This window comes from Cydia amplana, chromosome 4, assembly GCF_948474715.1.
Source record: "Cydia amplana chromosome 4, ilCydAmpl1.1, whole genome shotgun sequence".
NCBI classification, from domain to species: domain Eukaryota; kingdom Metazoa; phylum Arthropoda; class Insecta; order Lepidoptera; family Tortricidae; genus Cydia; species Cydia amplana.
This window is the reverse complement of record NC_086072.1, coordinates 12307749-12332605: the sequence shown is the minus strand read 5'-3', so window position 1 is coordinate 12332605 and position 24857 is coordinate 12307749. Positions and strand designations below refer to the sequence as shown.

Sequence of the window (24857 nt, the reverse complement as noted above, 5' to 3'; positions counted from 1 at the left end):
TATATTATAGCTCCCAGTCAAATTATGTAAGAGCCTCAGCATGTACGAGTATCATGAAAGAGTTGTTGAATGTACGAAAGAAAATTACATACTTACCTAAAGGTTAAGTATATTTGACGACTGGTCTGGCCTAGTTGGTAGTGACCCTGCCTGTGAAGCCGCGGTCCTGGGTTCGAATCCCGATAAGGGTATTTATTTGTGTGATGACACAGATATTTGTTCCTGAGTCTTGGGTGTTTTCTATGTATTTATGTATTTGTATATTATATATATCGTTGTCTAAGTTAAGTACCCACAACACAAGCCTTCTTGAGCTTACTGTGGGACTTAGTCAATCTGTGTAAGAATGTCCTATAATATTTATTTATTTATTTTATTACATAATCATTTCATCTTTTGGCGACGAACCCTTTCAGATTTTCGGGGCTACACCGCACGGCGCAAATGGGCGAAGGGCCGAGCGCCGCCGCCGCCTCAACACCCAGCACCCACACCGCAGCAGCTCATGCAGCAGTACTCCGTGCAGGAGCGGGCCAGCCAGCTGCAGTCCTTCGCGGTCCAGGTGTTTTGTCTTCACGACTTTTTACTTCTCTTTGATATCTATTTTTTAATCTATTAAAGAAAATTTAATAGTATCAAAGAGTTATTCATAGTAGAAGGTCTGTAAAGACGGAAAAAGTCGTGCCTCGAATTTGACAGCTGAGTAGATCTCTCCGTACGGTTATACTATAGAGAAATATAGTAAGACAAGAGTCATCAGTTCACACTATTAATTTCAGTGTCTACATCTAGCATCGAGTAGCGGAACTATCAGTACCGCTACTTGACAATAGATGTAGCACCGACCGGAAAGTCTTATTTCAACAGCATAAGACTTTCCGGTCGGTGCTACATCTATTGTCAAGTAGCAGTACTGATAGTTCCGCTACTCGATGCTAGATGCTAATAGTCTTTTTGGTACTAAAACTGATGTATGGAGTGAGCACTCTATGTATTTTTTTCTCTATGGTTATACGGTGAACCAGGATCTATTGAGGGTGCGCCATGTTGCGGAATTTTACTGGAACTAATTTTTTCATACTACACTGAATTGTCACCCTATACATGAGAATAACAGCGCCCTCTTGACAATTATCATATATTACTGGTCAGGCTATACCTATACTCCGTCAAACACTGGCTGTCAAAAGTTAACGTTTGACAACTTAGCTACCAAAAAACATGCAAAAAACATATGGCCGAATAACGTCATCCACTTCCAAATCTTCTACAATCAATAACTCTTTAGCAAAATTAATTAGAAGAGCCCAGGATACGTGGCTTCCAGGATCATAGTATAATATTAAATAAATGTTGTTTAGGCAACTTATTTACTCCATTAAAATAATAATCCAATTTATTCTAAAAATATTCACTGTCCAGGTGCACGACAAAAACCAAGAGGTCCACAAGAACCTGCGTCGCAACAAGCCTGGTGTCCGGCTGTCGCAGGTCTCGCGGCCGCCCGCGGAGTACCGTCCGCCCCCCGGCTTCACGCTCGTGCCGGCCATCGTGCGCGGTCAGGTGACGCAACTCGAGCAGGACGCCAGCCGTCTCTCCAGGTCACTACCATCTCTTGTACTTGTATAATATACAGCGTCATACACATATAGGTATGTACAGTGAAACCTGGATAAGTGAGACTTTAAGGGACGAGCAGATTTGTCTCACTTAAAGAGGTATTTCACTTACCCAGTTCTCAGCTCTCAGTTAGCCAGGTACAAATAAATGTCTGTCTCATTTACAGAGGGTCCCATTAATAGAGGTGAGAATAGAGGATATATTTTAGTTATAGAGGTGGTTAATAAGGTATTTTGTAATTATCTTTCAAAATAAATAAGGTAAAATAATCCTTGTCCCTAAATATTTTTTAAGTCTGTTTAAATATTTCTTTGAATTTATTTTGAATGATTCTCCAAAGGATAGATTTTTTTCAATTAAATTTGATACTTCATTGCGTCTTAGAAATGAAAATCTGTTTATTCGTGTTACTTATCAAAATTTCAGCTTTCGTTTCGATAGTTTTAACTACATAAAGTAACTAAATGAAACTTGAAGTCGTTTAGACATAATTAAGCAAATGCGGGATTTGTGCATAGACTAACAGTTAGTAAGAATACGGAAATTGGTCAATAAAGTCCAGGTTAGAGAGGTCATAGATTGACGTTATCTCAGATACAGAGGTCAATTCCTATACAATTCTACAAAAACAATTAGGAAAATGTAATCTTATAAATATAGTCTCAGTAAAAGAGGTAAAATACACTCTCTGTCTCAATTATAGAGGTAAATGTGACTATAAAATCACAACAACTAATCCCAGTTATAGAGGTTCGTTTTTTCTCACTAACAGAGGTAATTAAGTGCTAAAGTGTCGGGACCGCACCATGAGTCCCAGCTATAGAGGTTTCTCACTTATCCAGGTCCCACTTAACCAGGTTTCACTGTATAATATATGATAGCGAATACCGGGTGACGCACCTAGCGCAGGACGCCAGTCGACTTTCGAGTCACTACCATGTCCTTTTTAGGGTTCCGTACCCAAAGGGTAAAAACGGGACCCTATTACTAAGACTCCGCTGTCCGTCCGTCCGTCCGTCCGTCCGTCCGTCTGTCACCAGGCTGTATCTCACGAACCGTGATAGCTAGACAGTTGAAATTTTCACAGATGATGTATTTCTATTGCCGCTATAACAACAAATACTAAAAATAGAATAAAATAAAGATTTAAGTGGGGCTCCCATATAACAAACGTGATTTTTGACCGAAGTTAAGCAACGTCGGGCAGGGTCAGTACTTGGATGGGTGACCGTTTTTTTGCTTGTTTTGCTCTATTTTTTGTTGACGCTGCGGAACCCTCCGTGCGCGAGTCCGACTCGCACTTGGCTGGTTTTTTGCCTACCGCTGAGTACAAGATGCTGCCATCGTGAATTATCAGTTCAAGCGTAATAAATATCCCAATATTTAGGTGTACTTAACTGTACTAAACATGATAATACTATTACTTATTCTGTGATTAAACTGTAGGTGTACTGTCACCGACTAAATTAACGTATGATTGGCGTACCTATGGCACGATGTCAGTGTGGCGGGCTTTTTAGGCGTGAACACTATTAAATAGCAATTTTATATTTAGAATCTTATTTTTCATGTATATTTGAAATTACTGATGTGGGTAACTGGTTCTGAAGTACATTTTTGATAATGTTTATAACCTTGTTTTCTCTCATGCTTACGCGGATCAGTCCCTCGCCTGAATTCCTAGAGAGCCTTACAAGGCCCTGGGATGAACCCTTTATTAATAAAGAATATGAGATCAGTCCATTAAGGTTGGTCAGTTGTTGTGTTGTTCTGTGGCGTTATTAAATTAGTTTATTATTTGTGTAGGTTATTTTAACTATTTTAATTTGAACGATCATTTTTCACTGGATGTCGATAAACAAACTATTTTTGCCGATAGTAACTACTTACTGTTCCATCTCGCTCCGTCTATAGGAAGTAGTCAAGTAGAATACATAATTTAATTACATATTTTACCTGAAAGTTTCGAACCCAGCACTTATCACGTAAATCCACGTAGCGCCACAGATTAAATAAGTCACCATATATTTCTAGGGCCAACAGGAGCCATCAACAGCCGGTCGAGCAGTGCGGCGAGCACCGGCACCACCTAGTTAGCCAGAACTGGCAGAACCTGCCCTGCAGCCGCCAGTGCGGCGGTCTCGTCAGGTATGCGCGCGACGATGACTTCACTAACTTCTGGCCGTGATTCTAACTAATCCTTGTGTTGTGCATGCCATACGCGCGGAATTCAGGAAACCTGGGTATGATAAGTTATCTATAATGATAAATCATGGTATTTCATCGTTGCTTGTAGATATTTGTCATAGTCTGTGGTTTATCATCGTAATATTTATTTTTTCAATTAAATTTTTCGTCATAGGTTTCATATGCCTGTGGCGACTAAGAGGCTACATAATTTCTTATTTCTTTAGACGTCCATCATTACTAATTCAAATTTCATTAAAATTCATTTATCAATCGTTCTGTTTCATTACCTAATTGAAATTTTTGATCGAGACTTAAATTCCGTTTTGAGTACATGTCGTAAGGTACCTATTAAATTGGCTGTTGTAAATTGACCTACTCGTAAAATCATTATTTATGAGTTGCTATTCCCATAGAGTATTCTTAAGCATCACGTAACTTTTTCCTGGAATAGATCAGTTGATCTAAGTATACTAAGTAAATTATGTTTTCAGTAACAAGATAATCGAGCTGGTAAAGCAGTCGCACAAGGCAGACCCACCTCCGCGGCCAGTCTACAATCCAACACACGACCCAGAGTCAGACTTCCGAAAGATTCTCCGCAACTCGCCAGAAATCCTCGCCACGCCTATCTTCAGCTCTGACGATGACTACACAGAGGGCCCGTTCAGGTTCAAACAGCTACTCAGGCCAACGCTAGGTCCGACGGAAAGTTTAAGGAAACGAAAGGTTAGAAATTCGCCCGGACAAAGTCCGTGGATGTCGGACAGTTCTCAAGATAGTACCGGATCTAAGCAGGCGCTGTACAACAAGCGCAGGCCGCAGATCAGTATGGGCGTTTATTATAACTAACCCAAACCGTGACTCTCATAACGATTCGAAACTTTGCTGTGGTCAATGCGAGGTTTAACGGATTCCAAAGACTCCAGAGCAGGGGTGACATCGTCGTGTGACGAAACTCCTTTAAAAAAATAGATTTTAAAAAATACTCCCGAGAAGACAAACATCGTGGACGCTGGACAGGTCCCTGAACAGAACTGACTATAAGCAGGCTCAACAAGCGCAAGGCGCGTAAAGTCCGTCTAACAATAAGCTAATTTTGCACCGACTTGAACAAAACAAAGTGAAGCTGTGTCATTATTAAACGTCATATTTTCATACAACATTATATTGACATTAATTATTACATTCGCACACTTTGGCATTGCAAGTTACCTTGGTCCACGTCTATCTAATGTTAATCACAAACAGAGACTTCTATAATATAGAAGTCCGATCCAGAATCCTTAGCAGACTTATACAGCTTTCCTAAGTAAGTACAGACAGTAAGCCATAAATTTTGCGATTTCCTATCTTACGTTTTGTAGCCAGTTGACTACCAATTTTTTATGAGCAACAGATAAACACCACGAAACGTGCCTTTTATTAATGACTTGCATTATTAAGGTTCGAAAATTATGAATTAATTGGTATATACATATAACATTTTGCCATGAGTAGCTTTTAAAATGATTATCTTGGCTTATATTCTAATAACAGTTATAAATAAGGTCATGTGGCTAATTCCGTCATAGGGACTATTCCGTCCACGATCGTATATTTCTTTGATTTTCAATCGTAGGAAAAAAAAACAATTTGCTTTTGATTATTGAAACTAAAAGCAATCGCTGCTTTGTCGATGAATTTATCAATTTTGTTCGTTGTTCAAGTAAAATGCTAATGGACGGAATAGTCCCTATGACGGTACATATTATCCATATTGACCGTCCTATATTTTACAAGAATGCGCATACCGCATTCAGATACATCTAAGAATAGTGCAGTATATCGTACTTTACCGGTATGTTATATTCGTATTTGATAAGTATTTTACAGTTATTGTGTTGTTTTTACTGGTTCCGTCCTAACCGGCTTATTTTATTAAATAATAAGCAATATAGATACAGCACATAGATAGTAAGTATACCTTTAGTTGAGAATTCGTATGTTATATGTTCTCGTACCACCAATAAAATGATTCTATTAGGTTTTATTTAAATATTTACTAATAATGTTTTCAAACCTATTTTATAATACCATTTACCAAAGTTTAACTCCTAAATAATATAGGTAGCATAACCATAAATGTAAAAAAATCTAATTAGACCCTATATTTGCATGTGTGTTATAATTTTTGATATTTTATTCTGTTCGTTTTCTGTATTGAGTATTGTAGTAAAATTAAAATTATATCAATTTCACGGTTTTCATCAGTATTATTATATTATATTTTATATATACATACATACATACACTTTATAATCACGCCTATTTCCCGGAGGGGTAGGTATTTTATATATGATATTATATTAACGACAACACTAGACTAAGAGACATGCAAAATATGACCATAATAAGGAGTATCTGGGTAATTCCAACTATTTCAATTCCGAAAATCGCCCATAGTTCCATTTTATTCGAGTCTAATTTTGGAACTAGTCGACATTCAGAACTTTTCGGAACTACCCGAATACACCACATTAATTATGTCGCCACGGACAGGATTGTTTGACATCGTATCTCTCTTAGTTTATTTGTTTGTTATAGTATATACAAAAATGTTAGGCAATTGTAATTAGATCTCTCAAGAGAACACGATTGTATAGATATTATTGTTATTTACTTTATTAATTAATTGCCATTTCATACATGTAGAGCAAGAAAGAAATAAACATATAATTATCATTGACAACCTTTGTGATAATGTGCCAATGATTACTCGTAAGTTATAGTTGTTTGAATGGAATGAATTGAAAATAAATATTGTTGATACAAATATTGTTTTACTGCTCGACCAAATTAACAAAATACATCACTTTGTAAATTTGGTCTGAATTTAAAAAATCATCCGTTTAAGTAGGCACTTACTCATTTATTTATTAAAACTTTATTCGTTTTATTACACAAAATACAAAAATAATACTACAAATGGCGGACTTAATGCCTAGATGGCATTCTCTACCAGTCAACCATCGGGCTAAATAGAGACACGTAAATACTAAATATTAATGAATTAATTAAAAATGGGAATATTTATGTTGACGATAAAAAAACCCTTGGTTGTGCACAAAACCTACGAGATTACAAAGAGACGAAGGTAAATTGGTTTGTTAATTTTTTTTTACAATTTCTATTGAACTCTACGTGTAGTTACGTTTGAGAGCATCAGCAAGTTGAATAGCAATACACGAGTGTAAATATAAATAAGTATATTTTGTACGTTGCAATTCTACTAACAAATCAATTTATATGTGTAAAAAACGTACAGTCAGCTGCAGAGAAAAGGTACCACCCTTGCATACAAACTTCTATGCACACACATGCTACGCAATTGCACGCCATGTGTGTACAAATTGGCGTCCGCAATCAAAACAAAGTGAATCCCGTAAAGCCGTAGTTTTATAAGCCAACCGAGTACGTGTAAAACTAAACAGTGCGTGTTTACGGCGGGCGGGCGGAGGGCGCCTCGGAGCCGCTCGGGCGGGCTCGGGCCACGTGACGGAGACGTCGGCCAATAGCGGCGCGGCGCCGGGTGCGCGCGCACCCGCGCAGTCGCGTCCGCGCCAGCCATGGCGGCCGCTGGCCTGCCTGAATTCGACCTCTCGCAAATAAAAACGCGCTCCGTAGAAAGAACTCTACTACCACTCATCAAACAGGTATGAAATACACCAACATATTACTCAATATTATCGTAATTCCACAACCCTCCCGCCGTTCTACTGTGACGTTTACTCTTTACAATACTACTAAATCGCGTCAGCGACCGTACCCTGACGTCGTTTTGGACTCTGACGAGAACTCCAAAGTTTATGCGTAGTCTAAAATCATAATTTTATTTTCGGCACGGCTTCACCATAAAACACGTCGGTTTTACTACGTCACATGACGTTTACTGTTAGAATTTCCCGCCCACGACAACAAACTGTTGCACCATAATCCGCGCCGTCGCATTGGGTTCGTTTGTCTGGCGGGCAGCTTGAATGAAAGAGGGATTTTTGGAGGATAAATTATGAATAAAATTCGTTCTTTTTATTAACAGATTTTGCTTGTATGTTGTAAGTGATCATTTAAAATACTTCTGAATGCATGATTGCGATGCATTCAGGTGTTTATGAGTTAAGGGCGGGCGGCCACGTGGTGTTGTATCGGTGTAGAGTGGAATGGGGTAGGGCAGGTCGGGTGGGGTGTCTGGGTGGATCGATGGCGACGGCAGCGGCACGGCGGGCCGGGCAGGCGGGCAGTGCCGCGGCGGACGCGGGCAGAGCGGCGCGGTCGCGGTACGGTGTCGCGCGTCCGGCACGTCGAGCACGTGCGCGCCCGCCACGCGCCGCCCGCGCACTCCTCTCAGACATGGACGCGCTCTCCGATGACGACGAATACACACGTCGGGACCCGCAGGTACCGTACCTATCACGACAACAACAACAAAACGTCACGAACATCTGATAGTGAACACGACCAGCTCGCAGATCCTTCGGTGGTGGCTTAAGGAGCAGACGCAACAAGTGCTAGGCAGCCTGGCACGTCGCGTGCCACCACGACCTTGATCGAAGCTCCGCGAGCTCACCCCGCTACCCGGCCAGCCCGCTGTCGCTCACGAACTCTTAAACGATTTGATCCGCTAATTGATGCCCTTCCTTTGAGCCCCGCACATAATTAGAAAGAGCCTAGTGTTGTGCTTAGTGAATATTTATGAATAGAGTTCTCAATATTGTGATAATGATAACAGCTGTCTGTTAGTTACGTCGAAGTATAAACAAAAGTGATAACTGTACATATACATACTTCAATAATTTTGGTATGATGCGAGAAATTCACGAGTAACGAAACAATGGAACGCCAGGGCTAAACTGATAAGTGATAATGCTGCTAAACAATATTTGCAGTATCATATTCATTGTGCATGTAGAATAACTAAGCAAATATTATTAAGTGGGTATTATCCGTAATTTACGCAAATTATACTCACTGAAAATTATATGACTACTGCATGAAATCGTTCAATATAGCTGCAGTAGTAGATAGTGAACAATTTAAAGTGATTGTGTTTAGTCACGCAAATACCTGACAGTTTATGGGCTCATAAAAATTACGCCCTTCTAACTAATCAACGCGCCAACGTGGCATCAGAAATCGTATGAGAAACTATTTAAATAACTTCCCCATTATTCATTTTGTTTTTATTTAATTGTCATACATAGTAAGTACTAGCGACCCGCGCTGCTTCGCACGGGTTACACAAAACCTTAACAAATTATACACCTAAGTAAACCTTCCTCAAGAATCACTCTATTGATAGGTGAAGGTGAAAACCGCATGAAAATCCGTTCAGTAGGTTTTGAGTTTATCGCGAACATACATACACACAAACAGAAGGACGCGGCGGTGGACTTGTCACTGTGACAAGGTACGAAATATGTATGTAGTGGACAGGTCAGGTCACACAATTGGTTATCACACCTGCGTCTGGGCCATACATTGTTTGACGTGCAGTGACTGCTGAGCATTCGGTCAAAGTTGACGGAGGAGTTACGAAAAACATTTTCATGCAATAAGTATAAAAAAATCTTGCAAACATGCCAACGGACAAAATATAAAAACAAATGCAAAGCGGAATACCGCTCGTTCTGAAACTGTGGGATAATTGCTACGAGTAGTAAGCTTCTGCCTTAATTATAGTCTTACCTGGGCGCAGCAACAAACCAAAACGTTGGAACTGTTGGAAATTCTCATAAGACAATAAGTCTGCACTAATTAAGTGCAACGCCTGAATTATTGTTTCCTACAGTGGATTCGAGTAATTCCAAGCTCGACTATTCCAAATAATAAATTCTTGTAAAATTTCTGTTATTTCTTATTGTATAATTCAATTTATAATTGTACCTATATATTTTGTTTTGATTGTGTTTATAATCAGTCTTATGTACAATAAAGTGTTTACATGCATACAATACATATCTGAAATTTAGTTTCGTGCGTCAACTATACGCGCAAAATTTACAATAACTACTTAGCTAAATGACAGCATTAGGATGTCAGTCAGTGTACGTTCAAATGGCCTGTGTAGCTCGTAAGCCATTATTTGTATGTACCTACATAAAAGAAATGTAGATACCTACATCAATTTAGTATGTAAAATGTACAATACAAACGGAACCCAATGGCCCACATAATATTTTTATAGTACCTACTTAGCAGTCTCCTCAATACAATTATTTTGCTGACTGGTAAAATGAAATATACCATGCTTTCTAGTAAATTATCTGTAAGCATTTATTCCACAGATTAGTAGTTTGGTGGCGACACGAGGCGACGCGTCCGGCGCTGCCGTGCAGCGCGTGGGCGCAGCCGTGTGTTGCGCGGTCGAGCGGTTCGTGGCCGTGGGGGAGACCATCGCGGACGACAACCCTGACGTACGCCACAGTATGGTCCTGGCGTGTAAGGAGGCGCGAGCCGCAGGTACGTTACCTCATTTATCTAAAGATTTTAAAGTTTGGGAGACCCCGGGGTTATACTATTAGTCTCCCGAGCGTTAGCGTTTCATCAGCGCTGTGGCTGATTCTGTACGCAACGTTGGGGCAAAGTCACCGCCACATCAACTAGATGTCGTAGCTCGTGAGATGCTAATATGAGGGCTTTCTAATGGCAACACGCACCGACGCTTCAGTTGCCATTCTACCCGTCGCGAGAGACAACTGCAACTCCACGGCTTATTCCACGCACGGCAGATCGCTCGAAGAAATAAGCTACCTACATTTATTTGATCATTTAGACAAGAAGTTAAGGGCAACATCATTGAGCCTAATCTGCAATTACCTTTGCGCCGTACCGATAGATCGGATGGTCAAAGAGATTCATGATCACAGGCTTACAATATATTCGGTAGCCAAAGGAGGCGTTTAACTAAAGATTGAACGTGATGTTATAAGTTCAAAACCTACGCAAGTGCTTAGGGATGATCAACAGGGACAAATATTGGCATTCACTAATACCTAAAATTTAAAAAGTTATATCAAGTTGTTTGTTTACGTAGTTTGTTTATCTCTACCTACAATAAAATATTAGGTACTTATCATATTGAAATTGGAATGTTTGTGTACATAGTTCTTATTATAAACAAAGAAGGTAACTTTCATATTACCTACACGTTGCATATTATATGAGCAATATCACTACCGTCCTCCATTATTAATTATCATAATTTACGTTAAAGCAAAACCTGAGGGAAAATTAACATTGCACTTCAAATACCTGCTTTAAATATTAAAATTTAAAATCAAATTGTTCATTCCGCGCCTTTTATTTGAGCTGGAATAACTCGGACGAGTAAGGATAATAAATTTGCATAGAAATCGCGGAAGTTTGGTAAAGTTTGCGTTGATTGTGCCATTTTCCCAAATAGTTCCGAAGGTATTTTCATCTAGACTCGACCTCTAACAATGTTGTCTCCCTTGTCGAATGAAATTAAAAAAGGTGAGTTTAAGTTTCAACAAATCTATTTACATTAGTACTTACTACTTAGTATGTAGTAGCGGTGAAATACTTCATTGCACAAATTTTCAGAGTTTTGAGTCTGCTTTGTATAAATAAGAATTAAATTATGTATGATAAAATATCGGACTAAACCATAAATCACTGCCGAAAATAAAACACAGTAGAACAAAGAACAAATATTGCGACATTTATTCGCCGCATTAAATTAAGTCGTTTATAGCCAAAAGGCAATCCAGTAACAGAACAAAGTTACAAAGGAAAACCGGGGAAATGAATGTGTCGTATGTACCCATTTAGAGCGTTTTTAATCAAGGCTGGCTTGCGTGACCTATAAATCTCTCCGATACCCTCTATTGTACGGGCATATTCTCCCCTCACAGTGCCGGCCTAAAGACTAAAATATTCATGTGTACATGTATGTACATTTTGACCCGCTGCAGTGTAACGTAGGAAGTTTGACGTTCAAAGGTTCTTGATGTTGTAAGGTTAAACTCATTATGTATTTATTCATTTATAAGTACATATTTGAGAAATTATGTGAAAACGCCCGCAGCCAATTGTCCATCGTCTTAAAAATCTAATCTCGCATTATCTCGATAAGAAATTGTCCACTAAATATGTAATACTTTGACAATATTCCATAACCCTCTCTGAACCCGGTTTTGGTATAAGTACTTAGACTTACATTATACAGTGAAACTTGCTTAAGTAAGAAACCTCCATAGCTGGGATTCATGGTGCGGTCCCGACACTTTGCCATTAATTTACCTCCGTTAGTGAGATAAATGAAACCTCTATAACTGGGATTAGTATTTTCGATTTTATAATCAGATCTACATCTATAATTGAGACAACGAGTGTATTTTACCTCTTTTACTGAGAGTATATTTGAACGAACACTTTTGATAAATAGTTTTTTTAATGTTGTAGGAATTTACCTCCGCGATACGTGCAATATTTTTTGCAAATCAATTTGAAACGTAGTATCCATTTTTAGTAAAAAAATATAATGTAATATTTGAGGTCACCAAAAATATTCGCGACACAGAACTATAGCGATTGATTACTGTATTACGTGTGGAGTATCTTTTGCTTTATAAAAATAAACAAAACGAACAAAGCAAGGTCAAATTTATCCATAATTTTCAAGACAGAAAATATCTCAAATAAATTGTGCTTCCTCTCGGCAGTCTCAGCAGCCCTTAATAGAATCCAAAGTTCACATTACGAGCGTTTCGTTTTATTCGGGACCCTCCTTTGTCGGTCTTCTTACAGGGTTGCTGTAATTATTTTTGCCTTGACATAAAAATATGATAATTTTACTCTACTCGATTATGTTGTTTTAATTCATTTCAACATCAAAGATGGCACTCTTACTTTGATGTTAACATGAATGAATGATATGAACGTTCAGCCGACGTCTTGAGCTTTTTTTATATTAAAAATGCTTTATGGTGAAATTAGTGTAAGATATACAGGTTGCCTAGCCTAGGTGACAAACGCTTGCGCTACGACAACGAAACGGATCGTGTCTCTCACTCCATAGATAGATCACTCTTCCATATTTAGTGCGACAGTGATAGCTGCGTTTCGTTCGCTACGGAATGTAAACGATTGTCATGTTGGCTACGCACCCACTGTACCGAGTGTATATATGTGTGTAAGTGTATATAAGTGTGATATATGTGTACACATGAAGATTATACAGGTAATAAAAGTTTATAAACTTTTATTACCGCAATTTCAAATAAAAGTGACACTAAGATGTATGTACATATAAGAATTAAGAATTTATTGTGAAAATCAACAATACATTTTGGACAGAAATCCGGCCTAACCTCGAAGTAGTAAAATTAAGATCGTATCCTGTGATTTAGGCAGTTAACAGTCAGACTTATTGCTGTTTATATACCGCTTTAATTATAGCCCCTTCCTGCATCCGCTTCGCTTTCGTACATGTTTAAGGTTGTTAAAGTTCAGTTACTTTGAAGTTGATCTGTAATTTTACATTTCCAAACAAATCAAATTTTAGACCATTTTAAGAATAAATATCGTTTCAGCATATAGTACGGGAAGTAGTGTCACAAGGTACTAATTTCGGTATCGGATGCTTGCACTTGGCACGGATGTAATATACGTAAAGCTAAGCTAATTTATCCCGGTAGCCATCCATACATTGGACTTCCCGTACTAATACGCGCTAACTTAGGTATATGTGCGCAAAATTTTGGGTACTCATGCCTTTCCGTTACCTGTCTTTTTCTAAAGGCATTAACTAGAGAGGGACGGGTCGCGGCAGTCCTGTACTAAGCCGGCTGGTAGGTAGCACTTTTACACTATGTCGCTTGCCAAGTCTTAGTCAGGTCAGACCAATCGTCAGGCGGCCAGTGGAAGCAAATATAAACCTACATATAATAATGACTCCTAGTCACTCACTAGTATAAATTAAAATATATCAAATCATAAAGTTCATCAGTGACATCGTCGCTTTAGCTTGGTCAAAATCACTAGTTGAACAAAAACCAAGTCGTATATAAGGCGCACACATGCATATTATCGGAAAGTCCGTCATTAAATAGCCTCATGTAGACCTCTTATCCCTTTTTTTACTCCAAGAGAAACGTCAGTTCTCTTTTCTCTTCAAAATATTCGTGTGTGTATTTTCAGTGAAAACGCAAAACAACATTGAAAGCTGTTTATATATGAAGTCGTCTGTACCTACTCGGTTTATATAGAATCAAGGGAAGAGATGGGTCTGAAAGTGTCAGCTGGGTAATAAAACGTTATTGGAAAGGGTTAGAGGACTAAAATAATTTATGGATAGTAAATAGTTGGCCCTTACGCAGTAGTAGTGCGTTGGTGAATATGACATAAATTTTTACTTCGGATGCGGGCAACATTTACGTAGTAAATTACAAACATAATTTAAGCCTGACCTCACGATGGATTTTTTTAAAGTAAAGTTTTCGTAGCGCGACACTCATAGCTGATTCTAGCGTTTTCCCGCTTTGTAGAGGAAAGCGACTACGAACAGAGCGCCCGCTAAGCTTGCTAACTTGATCTCTATAAAAGCCGTAATTCAAACTCAAAAAGTATATTACCCTAAAATAACTAAATAAAATTACTAAAATAAAACCAGAATCGTAAAAATGGTTAATCTCATCACAAATATAATATACCTACACGACAAAGAGATGGAGCGATTGCGTAAACTTATTCCGACTACTTATTGAAAAAAAAAACAAACACATTATCTTGTTTTCGAATGTGCCGTAGTCGGGTGATTAAGCTAAAATCGCGGCTACCATTTGCTAAAGCCCTCATAAATTTGTGTCAACAGCCTGACCCGAATTTTAATGCTTGAACGTTATTGCCGTACCCAGAATGCTGGCAAACAAAAGGGCTGCTCCACAGGGCGCAGACCCTACGAATAATGTTATAAGAGAACGCTATACATGTTATTTTAGACATTTTACGGCCGATCTTCCTAACTAGTCCTAATCCGGATCCGAAATGTGTGAAATTATCCGGATCTGGATCCGGTACCGCGGATATTCCCATACATTTCGGATCCGTCATGCAAACCCTATTCCTAACGATAACCGGTTTACTAACTTTACTAGAAACATTTTAAACGATCGTATTTACTGAACTTATGTGAAGGATGTTTTTGGAGTATCAGTGTGGCCCAGTCGTTTGACTGTGAACTATAGTACTAATAGTGAATTACCTAAATAAACAATTGTTTATTCTATTAGTTGTATTCTTTTATTTTTTACCAAACGAAAGAAATAAAATAGGTAATATTATTATGACAACCAAAACCAATCAAGCCCCAGAAGCCCAGAAAAGTCTCCCAAGTCGCTAACTGTTATAAATAGCATTTTCATTTTTACATAGGTAAATCTGAAATCCGTTGATTAAAAAAATGTCATCAGTAATGCTTTCTGGATTAACTAAGAGTAACTGGGCGTCTTCATAAATTTTATTCCCTTTTTTATTATCTTTTATTTTGTTGCTATGAGACTATTTAATTCATATTCAGAAATAACCTATTTTTTGGTGTTGTTTTGTTTATATTAAAAGCAGTACTTTCACATAAATAGATATTTAATAAAAGGTACTTATTATATGAATAATAGTCTGCTATGAGGCTATGACTATGAGGTATGATAGGAAAAAGGCTTTCATACAACGCGCAGATTAGATTCGACTTATTTTGATACAAATTAAACTTCTCGTATTCCCTTTTATGGGGTCACTTTTATGACTAATAAATTTGTTATACGGCACTAAATGGCGATTTGGTGAGTGTTTCCGATTTGGGCGTGTTTGTCAACACACGGGCTATAAAGAGGACTACTTCATCAAACAGGCTCACTCCATTGTATCGTAAAGTATCGTAGAGACAAAAATTACGTAAGTATGTTAGTAATGAAGATGTCCAGTTGTTTGCCATAAAGTTTTAAGTCATAATGTATTGTTTGTCATATTATCATTAGTCATAAAACTGAAAGCGTTAACATTTCAGGATTTTCGTTAGGCTATCCTATAGATAGGTTAGGTTAGGTTTGTTTTATGGCGATCCTGAAATTAAGTGTCGCATTTCTGAACCAAATGAATTATGACTAACGAAAATGCGGGCAAACAATACATTATGGCTTAAAACTATTTGGGAAACAATAGAGACCCCAGTAATTAAGCACTGTAGGTACCTAGTTATCGCTTAGTAGGTAGAAAATAAAAGGCAACTACTTATTTACATACAATGTCTGAAATAAGCAAGAAAGAAGGATATTTTTTATAAGTGAATCCATTTGGAAAATGGTAAATAAAAAATCCACAAGTAGCTTTTTTTGACCTAATAGGTGGGTATTTAGTGGCGATTGTATTTCAGTAAAACAATATCTAGGCGAGCAAAGCTCGAAAAAGGTATTTAAAAACTGAAAGATGCGCTTTTTCCCAGAGATAAGACCTAGCTAGATCGATTTTTTGCCTCCAAAAACCGCCATATATCAAATTTCATCAAAATCATTAGAGCCGTTTTCGAGCTCCCCGAAATATATATAAGATATTCGTTTGAATAATAATTTACTTAGTAAATATAATTTGTAGAGCTACATATGAGAATTAGAAACTAAAGCAAAATAAAAATAGCAATTTGGCAAGCCTCGCTGCTTTCATGGTGGCCGATATAGTTCTCATCAATCAAAACTGTTTCTCCATAGTCTTTTCACATTCGGTTTAAACATAGACTAGAAACCCTCTAGACGGAGTTTAGAGCAGTTATTTCATGAAACCAATGCTGCCAAAAATACTGGGGTGCGGGGGAGGAGGTGTGCGAGTCCCGTGCCGTGATTGGTCCGTTCAAAGACACGGACGTCACACAAAGACACTTTGACTCGAAAATAGAGTAAAACTACCGTATATTTGGGGCAGAGGGGGTAACGCTACTATGCTCAGTCTAGAGGATGTCTTGTCTGTGGGTTTAAACTACTTAAGCCACTCATTCTAATTTAAAAAATACGATCTTGATTTGAAATTCGTTTTCGTTCATTCGATCGCGCCAATATGTATTAAGGGGCCCACTGATGGCACTGATGATCATAAACGCAAAAGGTGACAGCTCCGAACAACTGACAGGCCTCACAGGCCGATGTCGTCCGGCGGACTAATCATCAGTGGGCCCCTTTATTTAATTTGAGATACTTCATGACTTATGTTACATCGATTCAGTATCAAATCAGTGTCATATTTTTAAAATGGGAATGCGCTTCAAGAACTACGAGTACGATTCATCAATCATTGTACATACGTGCTTTGTCGCGAATCGCGACTGATGTAATCAGTGTGACTGTTACGGAACGACTACGTTAATGGACACATCCTGACTAAGGGCCCGATTCGGATTTTGTAATAGACATCTATTAGATATCTTTTAGACATCGCCAAGATACGATAACGATATGTTTAAAATCTAACCTATCAAATTTGACATATCCGCGATTCTGGAGATACTCTTGAACGATTTCCACAAGATATTACTTAGAGATCTAATTCACATCTAATAAATATATATCTAACACGATCTATCGTAAAAGTGACATTGGTTGCCGGAATTGCGCTGCAAAAGAGAACTAGTTGAAATCTAAACTGTAACGTATCTAGAATGGATCTAGTACGTGTCGTCTCTTGTGAATATCTTGAAGTTCGAATACGGCAGTAAGACGTTATTCGATTTTCAGTATAGACACCTGCTTATTTACCTAAGTAGTAAGTAGGTTGACTGCTATAGTTTTGCCCCCTCCATAGTAGCTTACTCTTAACAATAAGACTTACATTGCCTTACTAATATGGAGTGGCTAATAACTATATCAGTCACCCTACTTACTGTGGGACTAGATCGATCAGTGTAAAATTGTCCTTTATGTATGGTTATTTATTTTTATTTTATTTAATGTATTTCTTATAAAGGGATAAAACCTCAATTAACTGAGGGTTTTAAAGTTTTATGAATAAGGGCATATATAAGACCGTACTGGGTGTAAATGCGCCTAATATCCTAATGTTTTTCCAACTTGATTGTGTATATTAAATAACAGTGGGTAAGTGTGTAGAATCCACCGAAAATCCCGTGGACGGTCGGCATAGCGGGTCGCCCTTATAACAGGATTATCCGGGACCGAACGAAACAAATCTAACAAAACACAGCATAGGTGTCAGCGACACACCTCCACCTTGCCAACTATCGAATACACATCTGTTTAGTTACTCGTGTATTAATACTACCACAAGGCTTAGCTATACTTAATATTTTGTATATCAGAGACCCGTTTCTCAAAAGCTTGTAGGTAACTTGTAATACAAGCGGATGTACATTTTTGTCAGCTTTTGTTAGAAAGGGACTTCCACTTATATCCTCTAGCCGCCCAGAGACCTATAAAAAGGTATCCTGTATCATTCTAATTTGAACTTTGTGTTGACAAAATAAAATTTCATTTTGCTTGGCAAGGCTTGACGTATGGCTAGATATTACAAGTTACAAGCTTTTGAGGAACGGGCCCCAGATCTCTAAAACGGTTCCCGTGGTTTCAAAGAAATCTACAGATTTGGCTTTCAAACAAGAACCGTTAGAATTATGTTGTGATCGAATGAGCTTGTCGGTCACTTTTCGATTTTTCGATGTTGGTGGTGGGACCCAATTGTTCGCATTTATATCAAAACGTCACGACATATGCTATATCTATAATTGTAAACAACATCAAACACGACTATAATATTCTAGTACAAATTCGTGTGGTCACATTAACTCTCTCTTAATTGATCTCGAAGATAAATGGTAATCGTATGTTTATAGGTAAATAGGTACATGCCATCTTTAATAGGTTATAAAATTCATCGTCATCGGATGCTTATGACGCGTTTTCATCATGAAACAGATTGTGACTACCATAGTTGCCAAATATAACGTATTTTTATGCAGTCCGTACAGAATTAATTTTTTTTTTTAAAGAATAGTCTGATACAGAAATACAGGAGTTAAAAGTACAAAAAAAAATTTAGTTGTTGATTCATTGATAAATTCTAACTTTCCCAAACTATTATTTTTAGCGTTAATTATGCCGACAGCAGGTAACTTTTCTTTCACAATTCGGAGACGTCGGAAAGAATAAAAGTTTGTTGAAAGTTTTGAGCGATCATTTTGTTATTAAAGATAAATTATTGTGACAACTGCGACTCTGAACACGGCAGACGCTAATGACCGACCACAAATCCGTTTGAGGCCGTTTTTATCAAGACGCTAAATGTCATTTAATGCTGCTTTATTTTAAAAGTTACCTATAAACTACTTTATTTCAATATTTTTTAATCTTCCTCATTTTGGTGCTTTTCAGTCTACATCCATTTTTTGAAACCTAATCGCAAGAAATGGGGCGTGCGCTAGTTTACGAAATTCCATCTGACCTTTCAACTCAGTGGGAAACCGGGGCAGATTGGGAGTCCAGTTTCCTCAAGATGGTTTCCGAAGAGCAACTGATGCTGAAATGTGAAATTCTTAAAAGTGAAATTCTTACACAAGCTCTATACATATAAAATAAATATGGGATCTTGGATTAAGACGAAACAGGAGCTGAGATTTAAATATTTTAGGTAAATATACCCGTCTCGCTAACGGAAGCATGCAGCTCCTAAAACTAGTGCGATAAGGACAATGCGAAAAATCCTGCGTAAAAATCTCAAAAATCGAGGTTTCATACTCGACTGTTTCCTCCTCCAAAACTTAACCAATCGTAACCAAATTTGAAAATCTAAATGATTATGAAATTATCTGTGTCAGACCGTTTTGATTTTTTGGCTAATTGATATCAGTTTTGAATAACACGCCTCTCATTGCGGCATAGTCAATTAGGCCATTTTGGCCATTTTTGAAGGGCTCTAGCGCCTTAAAAAAACAAAAATAGCAAAAAAAGCAAAACGGTCCGACACAGACTCTAGCTTCAAAACCCACGGAGGAAACAGTCGAGTACGTTTGTATGGAGTAATGATCACTACTGTTGCCTCCTCATTCAATTAAACAATGATATAGTTACCTACTCCACGACAACGATATTAGGTACAGTCAGCTAAACCATTAGCTTAGCACATCTTCATACATATTTGTATACAAAAATGCTAAGCTAATAACTTTGCTGACTGTACTTTCCCTTTATTGGTTCAGTATTTTGCACAATTTTGTTTGTCTCTTGAACGTTAATAATTGTAAATCAAGTGAAATTTATTACAAGAGGCTGCGTAACAAATTGTGTTACCGACTGAAAACTACGCTGAAAAACATCCACCAATTCTTTCTCTCGTCGTCACGGGCCGGAAATTCGCAATCCGATTTGCTCATATATTTCCATTGGAATCGAGCAACTGTGCCCCAAACTCAGCGTTATTCCTGAATACGGACACACGGACCCAAAATGCGGACCTCCAGCGAAACATTCGCAGACTAGCTCATGCTTTACTTAGATAAACCCACGAATTCTAGTTTAATGCTATCAAATCTAGTTCTTATTGCGTGGTAATAAAGACCCTGCATTAAGTCACGTAGTCGCTGGCTGCGGCCCGCAACAGCTCGACTTTCCCTGTGCCTCCCCGACACGCAAAGCTCGTAAAGCTATTCCCCATGTACCGACTTGTCGCTTTCATCCATTTATTCATCAAGCATTTAATAATAATAAGCACGGATTTATCGCCATAACTTGATTCGGAAAAAATAGATTCAAAGAATGAACGGCGAAGTTATTGTATTTGCCCTGTTAGGTAGGTATTCTTATTTTAGCTACATTATGGCTTATTTAGTTTGAATAAAAAACGGCAGTCCATATATTTGTGTTGACTAAAAGACTATTTTTGGAATAAGTACCTACTACGTTTGTCCAACTTTGTATGGAGGAAAAAAGGTAAGTATACCTATTAGTAAAATATTACGTCCACAAGGCTTCTATTGTACCAAATTTCAACTAACTTGCTAATGATTGTTGAATGAAGTTGCTATATATTTTTTAATTTACAATAATCTCATACAAACAAAAAGTATTTTTTTTAATAATAATTAAATTGACAGAGTAAAAATATATTACAGAGTAAAATTATAATAGCAAACACCTAAAAAGAGCCTTCAACAACATCTCTAAATTAGTAATTATTGATGGGTAATTTATTTTTATACATTATGGTTCCAATTATAGCGACCTCTTAATTTATATGAATATTTATTTATATGTATATATATTTCGGGGATCTCGGAAACGGCTCTAAGGATTTCGATGAAATTTGCTATATGGGGGTTTTTGGGGGCGAAAAATCGATCTAGCTAGGTCTTATCCCTGGAAAACGCGCATTTTTGAGTTTTTATATGTTTTCCGAGCTTTGCTCGGTCTCCCAGATACTGATATTTAAGTGGTCTAAAATGTATACTCGTTAGAATAACTAAACTATAAGTTTTATTTTAGTGCTTTATACTCGTTAGAATAACTGAACTACCTATAAGTTTTCGTTTAGTTATTCTAACGAGTATAAAGCATTATTCCCACTCTCAGCACTCACGAGGCGTCCGCGTTGCCCGCGGTTTCCGGTTTTCATGTTTCGCAAATAATAGGCTTCAGACGACTTCAACAGAAGTGTGCTACAACTTGGGATACTGCGCTATTCCAACTCTGAGGGCGGAGTTGAAAACAGTTCTATACATTATAGATATATATAGAGTTATTTTTTATGGAAATTTCTGTGACATTAGATTGGGTGAATGGAACATTGGGAAAACACTTGTAGGAAATTCTGATACTGTTCCTTACTGCTTTTCTGTAATTAATAGAGAACTTTTTTATTTTATTTGTGTAAAACGCAATCACGTGACCAAAATACATACCAACAGTATAAATAAAGTTAGGAACCCGCCCTGTCAATATGCGTTATGTCGGCTAAAATTGATTGCATAGGAACTTTGAAAAACCTCCATGGGATGAGAACTAGGTTACGTTAACCTTTGGCAAGATGAGATTAATGCATCTTAAACATCATATTCGTCGATTATTACAATTTTTTATATGAAAAACAAAATGTAGGCGTATAATATGTTACGAGTAATACGCATTGATTCAATTTAAAATATAAAACTGTATAATTTAACATATCTACAAATAATTAGGGCAAGAATAAGTACTTACATAAATAATCTGACAATATTTACTTATTCTCGGGCCGTGCATCGAAAAATAACAGGATCTTAGAAAGGTGGCAGTGGCTAGCCCCGGAAACAAACAGTAGTGATTTTCGGATATATGTTTCTTGACTATATGATAAGACATTTCGTAGTAGTCGAAACACGAATGCTTAAAATTTTCTCGATAGAAAATAAATCCAAACTTACGTGTTCATTTTTCGGTTTTAGCTTCGTGCAACTAGAAAACAGATCCATATCCAGCACAATCCACCTTACAGCAAAGGTTTTCATCTCGTCTTAACTTTCAAAGAACTAAATATTAACTTATTATCCTTTACCGATGGATTTATTATCGATTTTTGATTTTATGAATTCAACAGCAAACGCCCATTTTACGCAGTTCGGTTTCTCTTTCTGTCATGCGTCAAAGTCATAAATGCATCCTTTATGCCAGTAATGTTAGATGGCCGTCGTGCCTCAAAGAGGTAAGACCTATGTCACTTCGCGCAGCGCTCCGAATTACGTAAAATTTTAATATCCAATAAACGTTGAGTCGTAACTCCATTGAGTAGTAACGGAATCGGAGGTAAACCTATGATGGTGCCTTCTTACAGGCCTATACGTTACGCATGTGTGCGTGTTTGCTTAGCTACGTCATGCTACGTCGAAATCTATATATACTCTTTGTCAGTTACAACGGGTTAGGAAATTTCGACAGATATTGAAATGTATCGGTAGCTGTTTGGTATTTAGCCATCAGAATCTAACCGTAACTTTTTGCTTTATTTTTGTTTGAAAATAAAATATCTATAAGAATATATTTTTTGCTTTTTTTCTATTGTAATGATAAAGCATTATGCTGAGTTGGGTCCATTTCGTGATGCACACTTATTGTTCTCTTCTGTTCTTGCTGTTATTGTCTGTACATGTTCGTACATGTTTTGTGAACGTCACGAATAAAAATCTTTTATCTTTATCTTTTATCTTTAAAAATAAATCTAGTATGTTTCATGCTCAAATAATTTAAAATAATTGAATAAATATTAAAAACTAATTGATATTATTCGTTTTAATTATTATATTATTAAGTTTGTTTGAATAAAATATTTTATTTCAATAATACGAAAAGTTATTATATTTAAGTACCACTAAAAAAGGTCTCTACTTACAAAACTCACTTGCACGGGCCGGGGTTCGAACCCGTGACCTCCGGTTTGAAAGTCGCACGCCACTACAATTTCACATAAGTAATTTACAATGACATGATACCGTGGAAAAAGTGAATATTACAATGTACTGTGTTACTATCATTTTATAGTTTATTTTGGCTTGACAAGGAGGAATGAGAAAAACGTGCAGAGCGAGAGGATTAAATCTCTCTGTCCCTTTCTTAAAGTAGCCAATCCTAATTATGACATCTGTTTTGATATTAATTCTTTGAACATAATTTGTCGATGTTCTTTTTAGGGTTCCGTAGCCAAATGGCAAAAAACGGAACCCTTATAGATTCGTCATGTCTGTCTGTCTGTCTGTCCGTCTGTTTGTCCGTCCGTATGTCACAGCCACTTTTCTCCGAATCTATAAGAACTATACTGTTGAAACTTGGTAAGTAGATGTATTCTGTGAACCGCATTAAGATTTTCACACAAAAATAGAAAAAAAACAATAAATTTTTGGGGTTCCCCATACTTCGAACTGAACATCAAAAATTTTTTTTTCATCAAACCCATACGTGTGGGGTATCTATGGATAGGTCTTCAAAAATGATATTGAGGTTTCTAATATAATTTTTTTCTAAACTGAATAGTTTGCGCGAGAGACACTTCCAAAGTGGTAAAATGTGTGTCCCCCCCCCTGTAACTTCTAAAATAAGAGAATGATAAAACTAAAAAAAATATATGATGTACAGTACCATGTAAACTTCCACCGAAAATTGGTTTGAACGAGATCTAGTAAGTAGTTTTTTTTATACGTCATAAATCGCCTAAATACGGAACCCTTCATGGGCGAGTCCGACTCGCACTTGGCCGCTTTTTTATATCATCGAGAAAGATTTTTATTAAAAAAATGTGTTGAATTTATATGTTTTATTTATGTTTTTTTGGCATAAATTTCATTACTTTTGACAAATTTTGATTGTGATGACAAACGATTTGATGTGATGTGTGAAACGAACCATGTGATCAACGATTTATCTAATAAAACTTCATTTAGTCGAAAAAAATAGTTGTCTACTACCGGGTGGAAAAAAAATATGGGCCCTGGAGGGAAAGTGCCTTAAAACCTTAAGTTTGCTCATTTTACTTAAATGAAACATTATTGTTTTTTAAAGAAACAACTACATTCAAAGATTTTTAAAGCGAAAACTTCTTTAGCGGCGCTAGGCACTTTTTGAGGTGGGGAAAAAATGATAAACTCGAGACAGCGTAAGGCGATCATGTGACCGTAAGGTTTAGATGGCATTTAAATCAATAAAGAAAAATTCAATGACATTACATGAAAAAGGTTATAATCTTGTACGGGCTGAAATACGAGGATCTCACAGTATTATAACTTTATATCACTCAAATATAATTCAATAAAGCTACATCTTGATGAAATCGCTAATAAAAGTGAACTCTAGTACTGGTGAATAAAACTCAAAATATCATGACCAAATATATTTAGACGCGAGGTCTGCAAGGTAACTTTACAATTTCTATTCGAATTTTAAACAATTAACGCTATAAATTTGAATTTCGAATTTTAAACAAGCTCACTGACCAGCAATTTCGGAACCAAAAGTTTTCAATAGAAAGGAGGATGG

General features: G+C 37.2%; 2 protein-coding genes across 19 annotated transcripts in view; both read left to right on the top strand.

The window, feature by feature from the left end:
• LOC134647221 (myosin-IIIb-like) overlaps positions 1 to 4743 on the top strand; it is a 41488-nt gene extending 36745 nt beyond the window's left edge. For 3 of the 8 annotated variants that reach the window (XM_063501457.1, XM_063501452.1, XM_063501453.1), the window contains 6 exons: positions 417 to 562; positions 1423 to 1601; positions 3285 to 3368; positions 3655 to 3768; positions 3855 to 3863; positions 4302 to 4743. In XM_063501457.1, coding sequence (XP_063357527.1) covers positions 417 to 562; positions 1423 to 1601; positions 3285 to 3368; positions 3655 to 3768; positions 3855 to 3863; positions 4302 to 4659 — 890 coding nt within the window. In that variant the 3' untranslated portion in view covers positions 4660 to 4743. The remainder of the gene's footprint in view (positions 1 to 416; positions 563 to 1422; positions 1602 to 3284; positions 3369 to 3654; positions 3769 to 3854; positions 3864 to 4301) is intronic. The other 5 variants (XM_063501459.1, XM_063501454.1, XM_063501458.1 and 2 more) reach the window with 3 other exon arrangements.
• A 2533-nt stretch (positions 4744 to 7276) lies between these two features.
• The window catches only part of LOC134647226 (alpha-catulin), a 113428-nt gene continuing 95847 nt past the window's right edge, over positions 7277 to 24857 (top strand). For 6 of the 11 annotated variants that reach the window (XM_063501475.1, XM_063501469.1, XM_063501473.1 and 3 more), the window contains exons 1-2: positions 7958 to 8244; positions 10131 to 10305. In XM_063501475.1, coding sequence (XP_063357545.1) covers positions 8047 to 8244; positions 10131 to 10305 — 373 coding nt within the window. In that variant the 5' untranslated portion in view covers positions 7958 to 8046. Of the gene's footprint in view, positions 7503 to 7956; positions 8245 to 10130; positions 10306 to 24857 lie in introns of those variants that run through there. The other 5 variants (XM_063501465.1, XM_063501466.1, XM_063501464.1 and 2 more) reach the window with 2 other exon arrangements.